The sequence below is a fragment of the Ictalurus punctatus genome, chromosome 20 (genome assembly GCF_001660625.3).
Source record: "Ictalurus punctatus breed USDA103 chromosome 20, Coco_2.0, whole genome shotgun sequence".
Lineage (NCBI taxonomy): Eukaryota > Metazoa > Chordata > Actinopteri > Siluriformes > Ictaluridae > Ictalurus > Ictalurus punctatus.
In genome coordinates this window covers 24943753-24955226 of record NC_030435.2, presented here as the reverse complement: position 1 = coordinate 24955226, position 11474 = coordinate 24943753, and the positions used below count along the sequence as shown (strand labels likewise).

At 39.6% G+C, this 11474-nt stretch overlaps 1 protein-coding gene across 2 annotated transcripts in view; it reads left to right on the top strand.

The window, feature by feature from the left end:
- The window catches only part of LOC108280416 (A-kinase anchor protein 13), a 16385-nt gene extending 5126 nt beyond the window's left edge, over window positions 1–11259 (top strand). The window contains exons 11-28 of one of the 2 annotated variants that reach the window (XM_053673694.1): window positions 1483–1570; window positions 2034–2070; window positions 3790–3853; window positions 4010–4119; window positions 4503–4610; window positions 4821–5071; window positions 5508–5633; window positions 5789–5906; window positions 6028–6282; window positions 6443–6519; window positions 6672–6850; window positions 7046–7110; window positions 7530–7682; window positions 8915–8977; window positions 10019–10071; window positions 10498–10545; window positions 10632–10721; window positions 10971–11259. In XM_053673694.1, coding sequence (XP_053529669.1) covers window positions 1483–1570; window positions 2034–2070; window positions 3790–3853; window positions 4010–4119; window positions 4503–4610; window positions 4821–5071; window positions 5508–5633; window positions 5789–5906; window positions 6028–6282; window positions 6443–6519; window positions 6672–6850; window positions 7046–7110; window positions 7530–7682; window positions 8915–8977; window positions 10019–10071; window positions 10498–10545; window positions 10632–10721; window positions 10971–11252 — 2167 coding nt within the window. In that variant the 3' untranslated portion in view covers window positions 11253–11259. Of the gene's footprint in view, window positions 1–1482; window positions 1571–2033; window positions 2071–3789; window positions 3854–4009; window positions 4120–4502; window positions 4611–4820; window positions 5072–5507; window positions 5634–5788; window positions 5907–6027; window positions 6283–6442; window positions 6520–6671; window positions 6851–7045; window positions 7111–7529; window positions 7683–8914; window positions 8978–10018; window positions 10072–10497; window positions 10546–10631; window positions 10722–10958 lie in introns of both variants that reach the window. The other variant, XM_053673693.1, reaches the window with a different exon arrangement.
- Window positions 11260–11474: the final 215 nt, after the last annotated feature.

Sequence of the window (11474 nt, the reverse complement as noted above, 5' to 3'; positions counted from 1 at the left end):
TACCATTAGCTAGAATTTCACTTTCTGCCTAACCAATTATGTTGGCTACTGGAATTTATGCTAGTCTAACCTGTAATTTGCAAAGAAAACAAGCTAATTAAGATAAATAGTTAACAATAAATGATAGCAAATTAGTTCATGCCTTCTAGGAAGGTTGTAGAACATAGTGTTTATCTGTGTGTGAAGGAGGACTCAGACAAGAGGCAGGCGGAGTTTTCTCGAAGCTTCAGGCTCTATTTGTTTTCTCAGCCAAACTTTTCAGTGCACTTGCCATCTCAACACTTCACAGCTTCCACCTCATTCAAGTTCAATTCAAACTAAATCACTCTCCATGCAGGTGTGTTGATTGTGAACTCTACCAGCCCTCTGTCTCTCTCTCATTTAACGCATTCCTGAAAGAACAAACAAAGCATACTATATAGCAGAGAAGTTAATTGGCCACACAGCCCTGCCGCCCGACCCAGGCCGGGGAGCTGTCCGGTCTGCAGCTGACTGTCCCCAGTATTGGTGAAAAAGAACATCAGCTACTGGCATCTGTATCCCAGCCTGTGGACCGCCTCAAACTTGAACGGATGAAGTTCCAGATATCAACGAGTGATCGTCACAAAAATATTTCTGCAGTTTTTCCCACATAAAACTGCTTTTGTCTCCAAAATTGATTAATGGTACCAGAGGATCTCCCTGCATGCACCTTACCATTACCAATTGTGCATTTCCCAATGCCCCACATTGAATTAGACTTTTCAGAGAGAGGGAGCAGTGGGAGATACCAGAGAGAAAGGTGAGGAGTACTGCAAATGGTGGGGGGGTGGGATGTGAGGGCAAGGAATGTGGAAGGAGAGAGAGAGAGAGAGAGAGAGAGAGAGAAGAGCTGCCATGGACATCAGCAGGTGATCCTCTGCTAGCTGGATGGCACCAGTGAGGGACACCGGTCGGTTGTACTGGACCCACTCTGTGAGATGAACTGTTCCAGCACCATCAGATTGAGAATTCCGTCTTCGTTCCACTCCTCTGAGAGCATCCACCACTGCCCTTGAGCTGATGTGCTAAGTTAAAAGGGCAGCCGGGAGGAACTCATCCTCTGGCCATCCTTACGCAGCTGCCACACATTCGAGGAGCACTATGAAGGCCTCCAAATCAGTTGTGGAGAACATCTTCATGAGCGTTATGGGTGGTCTAGCTGGTGAGGCTAGGATTAGAGTCAGGGTTAGGGAGGAGATTATGATGGAGGAGTTGGAGCTGGAGGAGGTGTAGCTTCCAGCAGCATCTGGAGCACCTACTGCTTCTCTGCCTGCTCCTGAGTGATGGCTTCAAACCTTAACAATACATAAGTATAGTAATGAAGTACAATTATTAAGTATTGTCCAGCCCTACACACACACACACACACACACACACACACACACACACACACACACACACAAACACTTACACACACACACACACATACACTGTAAGGTCAAAGTCATGTGTGTGTTTCAGTAAGTTGACTGTTAATGAAGGAGCAGTTGTGGAGGAGACAGGTAAATGGACAGTGTGGACATCGATTCAAACTAAAGTCACACACAAGGTACAACACTACTCTACACTATACTACACTACACAACAGTTTACTATGCAACACTACATTACAACACAGTACAGTACACAACACTACACTACACATCACTACACTATGCTAAACTACAGTTCACTACACTAGACTGTACTACACTAGAGTACACTGCACTATACTGCACAACTCCACACTACACTATGCAACACTAGAACAACTATACCATGTTACAGTACACTACACTACACTGTAGTTCACCAGTCCACACTACACCTCACTATATTACACTATGCTACACTACTGATATTACATATTACACTGATATACAGTACAGTAATGATTAAACTAAACCCCCACTCACCCGACCTGTAACTTACTTAAATTATACCAAATTAATTAAATAATATAAATATGAATTAAAGTATTAAATTAATAAACATGATAAACAAACCTAACAAATATTCATTTTTTTCCTCAGGTCCCGCTGAAGGCAACCACACTCCCCATGTTGCTTTGTGAGTGAGCCAATTGTTTTTCTCTATTCTGATCATGTGACTCATCAGCAGTAGCAAGTTGATTATTATATTATTAAATAAGTTATAGCACCTCCTGAAGAGTTCTGGTTGTTTCCTACAGTATAACCCATAATACAGGGGTTCCCAAAGTAAGGGTCATAACCACATGATTTACAAATGGGCTCAGGGGAGAAACTCATCTCTTCCTTTTTAATTAATTTATTTTACAAATGAATAGTCTTTTTCACTATCCTGACATGCTGCAGTAGTGTAGTGCAGCAATAAAAATAAATAAATTCTTTTGTCCATCTAACTCTACCAAACAAACTATCATTATGCCTCATATCTCATCCTTATGTACTATTCTAGACAGATATTGAGTATTTATACTAGCCTGTTTGACAATTACAGCTAGTGTTCGAGCTAGAAGTTTAAAATTTTTACTTGTCAGGAACAGCACCCTCCTACCTCAACTCTCTCCTGAAGGCCTACGTTCCCTCTCGCAACCTGCGATCGATTAGCGACCGACGTTTAGCAGTTCCAACTCAGCGTGGCGCAAGGTCCCTTTCCAGAACCTTCACACTAACTGTTCCTCAGTGGTGGAATGCACTTCCAATCTCAATCCGGACCGCAGAATCTCTCACCATCTTCAAAAAACAGCTAAAGACCCACCTCTTCCATCACCACCTAACAAACTCATAAAATAAATAAATAAATAAATAAATAAATAAATAAATAAATAAATAAAATGCACTTACACTGCTACTCTGCACTTTGCTTCTTCTGGAATTCAATTAAAGATCTCGTATGGTTGCACTTCTTGTATTGTTCTCTGCTTGGTATATCGCTTTGCTTGTATCTTTCTCATTTGTAAGTCACTTTGGATAAAAGCGTCTGCTAAGTGAATAAATGTAAATGTAAATGTAAAAACCTCTCCTGTGGCCTTCAAACATACTGAAAGCTCTGTTTTGGATTTTCTACATTAATAAATAGTTTGGAATGTCAAAATCAAAGAGCTGTTAATTTCAGATGCAGGTCAATTACAATAATCAGTGGTGGAATGTTTTAAGAGAGGGCTCATCTGTGTGTGAACGACGACGCTCGCATCTTCTGCGCATACGTGCAAAATCATGCACAAAAAGTTAAAAAAAAAAATTATAGTATAAACAAACCCCTCTGCTTCATATCACCCCAGTGTGGATAATATTTTTTTTATAAACAACACAACGCTTCCCACTAGACTGGCAAGTCAGTGCAGTGGTTTTTAGTCACTTTACATATAAGTATGTTACTAAATGGCGCACTTATATAGTGCTTTTATCCAAAGCACATTAACACAATAAGATGTTCAAATTTTGTAATTCACAATAAAATGTTCAAATGTTACCATCCTATATTATAAATATGGAAAGATGTTGGATGGTCAAGGCTTGGGTGCGCAGGAAATTCATAATGTCCATTTGGGGTAATTTTCCCAAAATGTTTGGGAAATAATATTCATGTTGAAGCAGAACTGAATGAGTGGGTGTGGTGGAATGAGTGGGCATGGCTGTTGATTGGTTACTAGTAGAAGTAGTTAATGTGGTCATGAGGGTGGAGCTAACAGGTTATGTGGTCATGGGCCTTAGAAGGTGCAATGTTTGTAGTCAGCAGTAATGAGTGGGTGTGGCAATGGGTGGAGTCTGTGTGTGATTACTTCTCTATTATATTCTTACTTAGGTTCATCAAGCCACAGCTCTCCATCCCTGTTCAGCAACAGCCACAAAAATTTCACCTCACACAGGTGTGTGTGTGTGAAAGAAAGAGTGAGAGAGAGTGAGAGAGAGATAGAAATATAGAAATATACAGTTTCTACACTCAGGTATGTTGAATGTAGCGTGTCTGTGTATTATTCTGTATTAATGTGTGTGTGTTTGTGTGTGTGTGTGTGTGTGTGTAGGAGGAGGAGGAGTAATAGTGAGGGGTGTGGTCATGAGATGACAATGAGGAAATCGTGGTCTCTGATTGGTCAGTGTGTCAGTAGTTCCTCAACTCCATGCGAAATCACAGGTGCAGTTCTGATACATTTATTCACAAAAACAGGAAGGGATATTTTTTTACAAACACGCGCTTTATTACCATGTTGTATGTGTTTATCCTTTGTTAATGTGTATGTGTGTGTGTGCATATGTGTGTGTATTGTTATGTGTTAATGTGTGTGTGTGTGTTTGTGTGTGTTTATTGTAATGTGTTAATGTGTGTGTGTGTGTATGTGTGTGTATTGTTATGTGTTAATGTGTGTGTGTGTATCTATATGTGTGTTTGTGTGTGTGTGTATGTGCGTATTGTTATGTGTTAATGTGTTAATGTGTGTGTGTGTATATGAGTGTATTGTTATGTGTGTGTGTGTGTGTGTGTGTGTGTGTGTGTGTGTGTGTGTGTGTATGGCTCAGTTCCTGCACCGCTGGATTATTCCGCTGAGTCATGGAGTGCTGTTGTCGGCTTTGAATTCTCACACACGCTTGACCGAAAAACTGTGAAAAGACAGGAAGTGATCTACGGTCAGTTACCATGGCAACACAATGCACTCGGCGCTCCAGTTTTAATAATCTGTTTAAAAAAATAATTTACACTTTGGAGGTCTCTGATCTCAAACCTGTAAACCAGAAGAACGTTATTACTGATGAATCTAAAGTAAGTGCTGTGATCCGATTGGTTACTGAAGTCTTTTCTTCTTCTCTCTGATTGGTTAATGTGAGTTTTGGTTTCAGAGCTCATGCAGACGGAGTTTCATCACGTTCAGACTCTCACGGTGATGATTGATGTTTTGAGGCGTGGCTTATTGGAGGAGGTGCAGCTGGAACAGGATGTGATTGGTCAGATTTTCCCATGTTTGGATGACCTCATAACTCTGCACAGGAACTTCCTGAGCGAGATGGAGAGCAGACAGCACACTTCAACACACCTGAGCAACAGGAAGAACTTCATCATCCTCAGAATCGGAGACATACTGCTACAGCAGGTGTGTGTGTGAGTGTGTGTGTGTGTGTGTGTGTGTGTGTGTCACGTCACAAAGGTAGATACGGAAGCAAGCGCAGATCTTCAAACAGTTTAATAAACAAACAAACAAACAAACAACAAACAACAAAACAACAAAACAAAGACACTAAGACAACTCAGCAAAATACTGTGGCTAAGGCTAAACATAAACTATGAAACAAAACATGGTACAAGGACACAGGTCAAGATAGCCAATATGTAAGACAAGGAAGCAGTACAAACATTGGCTATATATAGGAGTGCTCATTAAACAGAAGCGTGATACAGGTGCAGGTGGTCATGTGACGATGATGTAGTATGGTGCAGTGGCTGCTGGGAAATGAAGTCCAGAGTTACCTCCTTGATATATGACAATGTGTGTGTGTGTGTGTGTGTGTGTGTTTTGTGTGTGTGTGTAGTTCTCAGGTCCATCTGCAGGTCACATGACAGCTCTGTATGGAGATTTCTGCAGTAAACAGTCTGAAGCACTGAAAATTTATAAACAACTTCAACAGAGCAATAGGAAACTACAGCTGTTCCTCAGAGTGAGTCTCTGTTACTCACACACACACACACACACACAAACACACACATGCACTCACTCACCCTATACACATTACTGCTAGAGCAAACAGATGTCTCTGTACAAAAGTTTGTGTGTGTAAGTGATAAATGTGATGATGTGTGTTTATCTGTACAGCAGCAGAGCAGTAATTCAGTTATAAAACGCAGAGAAATCCCAGAATTCCTGCTGCTGGTTACGCAGAGAATCACAAAATACCCTGTCCTGCTGGAGAGACTACTGCAGCACACAGACGGTACAACACACACCTAATACGTCCTACTGTCCTAAAGGGGGCAGAGTCGAGCACTGTAATGTGGTTTGCTACCCTTTAGAGGGTGGAGTTGAGAAATGTAAAGAGGTTTGTTTTCCTGTAGGGGGCGGAGTGGAGCTTGATGATGTCATGGGAGCACTGGAGGGGGTGCGGTCTGTGTTATCAGGTGTTGAGCTGCATGTGGAGAAAATCCAGCGTGCACAGGAACTTGATGATATCATCAGCCGTCTGGATAACAAGAGCTTCACCCGCCTGAAGAGTGGAGAGATCTACAGCAAACACACTCTCTCACACACACCGCACATACTCACACACTGCGCTACACTCACTTGCAGGACTACATCAGGCAGACTGAGAGGTGTGTGTGTGTGTGTGTGTGTGTGTGTGTGTGTGTGTGTGTGTGTGTGTGTGTATGTGTGTGCATGCCTAAGTTCTTGTTTGTTGCTTTTTTCCATTTCCAAATAACTTTTAATCTAATTTCTGTGTGTGTGTGTGTGTGTGTGTGTGTGGTTCTCCAGATGTTTTTGCACTTCTTCTCTCTGATGTTCTGGTTTTCCTTCAGGAGAAAGAGCAGAAGTTCACATTTGCTGCTTTGGTACACACACACACACACACACACACACACACACACACACACACACACAATAAAAATAATGAATTTATACATGTGTTTTTAACAATTCTCAGCCATTTCACAAAGCATGTGACTCTGTGTGTGTGTGTGTGTGTGTGTGTGTGTGTGTGCAGGAGCAGAAGCCTGCTGTCGTCCCTCTGCGTGCTTTGATCCTGAGAGAAATAGCCAATCAGGATCGTGGACTGTTTCTGATCAGCAGTGATGCAGTAGAGCCGGAAATGTATGAAATCCACACACACAATCGCGAAGAGAGAGACAGGTGGATCACACTGCTGCAACACACCACAGACAGGTGTGTGTATGTGAGAGAGACAGTTATTTGTGAGACAGACAGAGAGACAGACAGACAGAGAGACAGACAGAGGCACACAGTAACACTGTAAACTCAGTACTATGGTGTTCTGGTAGTGTTCCAGAACACTTATTAGCATGTTGGGACACAGCCCATAGATAAATCTGAGTCATGTGATGTGTGTTTTTGTTCCAGTTTGCCTGATGATGAACTGAAGAATAATGAAGAGCTGAAATGCAAGAACATAAACACATTGCAAGGTACACATCTGTCTGTACATCCTTCGCTTTATCTGTTTATCCATCCATCCATTCATCCACACTCAGAATTACACATTGCAAATACACCTTCAGAATTAAACATTAGTTTTTTAAACATACAGTATTTTTGTTTAAGCTTATGAATAAATACTTTGTATTCATATTTATAAGTACACAGTCAAAAGTTATGTGTGTAAATTTGACGAGGATATATGGATATATGTATATGAGTATATATGTACTGGATGTGTATTAAATAACAAAACTAAAGAAATCCATATTTCCCCTCACTGTGTCTATCTCTGTGAAGATGCTCACAGTCACAGCATGAGCACTACTGTTCAACATCTCTGTAAAGACCCTTATTGTGTGTGTGTGTGTGTGTGTGTGTGTGTGTGTGTGTGTGTGTGTGTGTGTAGAGGCTTTATTATCTCTAGATTTGCAGGTGTATGCAGTCCTAGAGGAGAAACTCAGGGTGTGTGTTGGGCCTTTAACACACCAGCACCTGCTCATACAAACACACACACACACACCATGTGGAGCGACGCTACTGACTGCTGCACAGACAGAGGGTAAACACACACACACACACACACACACACACACACACAGTAAATGTTAGTGTTGGGTCTGAGTAAATGTGTGTGTTTATTTCACCGTCCAAGCATAATAAACCGCTAAAGATAACTCAATTCAGTACTCACAGGATGAGCTTTCACACTCTTTAGGTGTGTCAGGGAGACATTCATTCATTTCTTATCTTAATTTTATGCTCACATGAGGTAGCTCCACCACCCCTGCAACCCCATCTCAGTCATATATATATATATATATATATATATATATATATATATATATATATATATATATATATACGCGCGCACACACACACACACACATAAACTCATTTTTAAGTATTTTGTTGGCAGTCTCAATGTTAATGGATAAATGGTAAATGCCGCATTAAAATATGTAATTAATATGTATTATTATATTATTACTACTTTAAGCAAGTCTACAAGGAGTTTGGTCTCATCATGTAGGACATCAATAGAGTATCTCCTTTGCAGCTAGAAAGCTGGTTTAAATAACGTTAGCTATGCTAATGAACAAATGACATCTGTTAAACTCACCTCAACATGTCTTTTACAATCATTTACCCCACCACGGGCAATCGAAAAGTCACTGCTGAAAAATTGCAAAACTGTTATTATTTTTTACCTCTATGAAGCAGGGGTACACTTTAGTGCTTTGTATTTTCTTTTTTTTGGACACTGTGCCATGATGCTGCATAACACTACAGTGGTACTGAACTGAAGAGAGAGAGGTCCACTTTAAAGCCCACCCACAGAGAAAACTATGTATAGCTAGCAGAAAGAGTGACCAATCAGGATACACTCTCTGTCACTCTCTCGCTCTTGTCACTCGCTCTCTGCTCCTACTATTAGAAATTATCTGTTCTCTATCTCTCTCTCAAAAAAATCGATTTCAGGGATATTGTATATATGCCATCAGGGAGCTGCTGTCAGTATACGGGAGACTCCCGGGAGAGATGGGATGTCTGTTTATGTTTTTTTTCTTTCATTTCATGTTACATATAACACACTCTATGGACTCTTGGAAATATAATAATATTATATATGAAATAAATTTTAAATATGAAATATTGTTATAATTTAAACATATTATATAGTATATAATATATATATATATATATATATATATATATATATATATATATATATATATATATAATATAGTAAATACTGAAATCTAACAAATTCTTTGTCTTTTCATCTCTTAGTAGTAAATCTGCTGGTGTGTGTGATGTCACTGCTCTTTGGTTATCATGAGTTCATTCAGCATGGTGAGTGTGTGTGTTATTGTTATATAATAATAATAAGAAGAAGAATTATATGAATATGATTATGATTATTAATATTTTATGTCATTATTATTGTTACTATTTCAGTTTTTCTCATTTGTTTTGGCACAATCCTCAAATGGCTATCGTTCTTTTTAAAATCCAGCATGAAGTTGTTCGATCAGAAGGTTATCAGCATTTCTTTCACAGAGAAATCAGATATCTGCACACAGGTGTCTTCCACTGATCATATAGATCACAATGACGAGTCTTACCGAACAAAACTGACTTACTCTATTTCGCTCACATGAGTTTATCAACACGACCATTGTGTAAATATTTTCATACGAAATAATCCATCCAACAGTCATAACAGGTGAATATATACACACACGTCAGTAACCTGGGGTTTGAATGCCATTAGAACTGATAACAGGTGCATCATGATATGCAGTTATTGAGTTAATTATCATAGTGTATTGCAAAATATAAGTAATGTTGTTTAATTTATGAGTTCACTGGTGCTGCTATTCACCTATCAGTTGTCATACACACTTATATCACTGTACAGGGAGAATAACTGAGCTCTACATACCTGAGTTCTGTAGAGAACAGTTGAGGTTAAGTTCCTTTTTCTCCTTCTTCTTTCAGAATAGTTCATAATTTACATTAGTCCTTTTCTTGTGAGATTGAATTTTATTCAGTGTCTACAGAGAATATTAGATCTCACTGTAAAGGTCTGAGAGGAGAAATGAAATAAAGAAACACCAATTCATTGACAAAACAATTCGGTGTTCTCTGTCTTTGGAAAAAAATCTTTAAGCTTTACCCCATCTCGGTTAAAGCAATGACTAAAGGGATAATGTATTTTATTTAACTTAGAGAAAATAGTTAAATATTTCTAGTGAGCCTACAGTCTAAATGGTTGTGGTACTATAATGTTTTGAGAGCTTTTTGTTTCTGGAGATGTGCCAAAGCATCTGAAACTGATTTATTATTGGACACATGGAGGAGGATTTAAGAATGGAATAATTTTATCTTCAGCTGAGGAACTGAGCAAGAAACGTCTAAAACGAAAGGAGCCTCTTATACTAAAGGTACTACTTCTACTACTACTAATAATAATAATGATAATAATACAACCTAAATTCCAAAAAAGTTGGGACACTGTGTAAAATGTAAATAAAAACAGAATTCCATGATTTGCAAATCTCATAAACCCACATTTTACTCACAATAGAACCTAGAAAACATGTTAAATGTTTAAACTGAGGAAATGTACCATTTTAAGGGGAAAATAAGGTAATTAATTTATAATTTGATGGCCGCAACACGTATCAAAAAAGTTGGGACAGGTCAACAAAATCCTGGAAAAGTAAGCGTTACTAAAAAGAAACAGTTGTTAACAGGCTAATAAGCATATGAATGTATTATTTATTAACTTATATGTATTTATAACAGCTGGAAACATAAACTTACATACTGTTTTTTATTTGTGTGGGTGGGTGGGTGTCTGACTACAGGTGGTGGACTGTGTGCAGAGTTTAACTCAGATCTTGTACAGTCTGCAGGTCTGTGTTGCTATGTAAATAATGGTGATATGTACATAAGATTATGTAAATGAGATTATGTAAATGAGATTATGTAAATGACACAGGCTGCAGTAATGATGCAGGACAGTGTGTATGAGGTTCAGAAACTCCTGATCCTGGAGGAAGAAACTCTGCAGCCTGCCACTGATGGGAAGGTAGGTGTGGCTTAATAAAGAGGCAGTGTGGGTGTGGCTTAATAAAGAGGCAGTGTGTGTGTGGCTTAATAAAGAGGCAGTGTGGGTGTGGCTTAATAAAGAGGCAGTGTGGGTGTGGATTAATGAATACTGTGTAACACTGTGTGTGTTAATGAATGCTGTGTAACCTGTGTTGTGTAATGGTGTGTGTGTGTGTGTGTGTGTGTGTGTGTGTGTGTGTGTGTGTGTGTTATTGAGTGCTGTGTTCAGGTTGTCGATGGGAGTCTATGCCATTCAGACAGCAACCACGCTCAGGAGATGGACAGAATGAAAAGAGAGAAGGAGGGGCTGGAGGTGGAGCTACAGCAGTGGGCAGAGCAAGCTCAGGCTCTGAGAGAGGAGGAGGCAGGAATAGAGCGAGAAAGAACGCGAGTCCAGCAAGAGGAGCGACGAATAAGGAAGGAGAGAGAGAGGATGGAGAGAAAACTCCTCTCACAGCAAAACTCCACCAATCGCCAACACAGCCTGTCCATCATCCCACTAGACAAATAAGTGTGTGTGTGTGTGTGTGTGTGTGTGTGTGTGTGTGTGTGTGTGTGTGTGTGTGTTTATACTTAACACCTAGTAACTATAACCCCACCCCTCAACATATCCACTTACTTCTCACTAGCTAGACTATAGTAAGGGGCGAGGATGGTTTTGTAGTGTAGGACAGATACAGTATGTTGAAGGTGTATATATACAGTGCTGTGAAAAAGTATTTTTCACTGATTT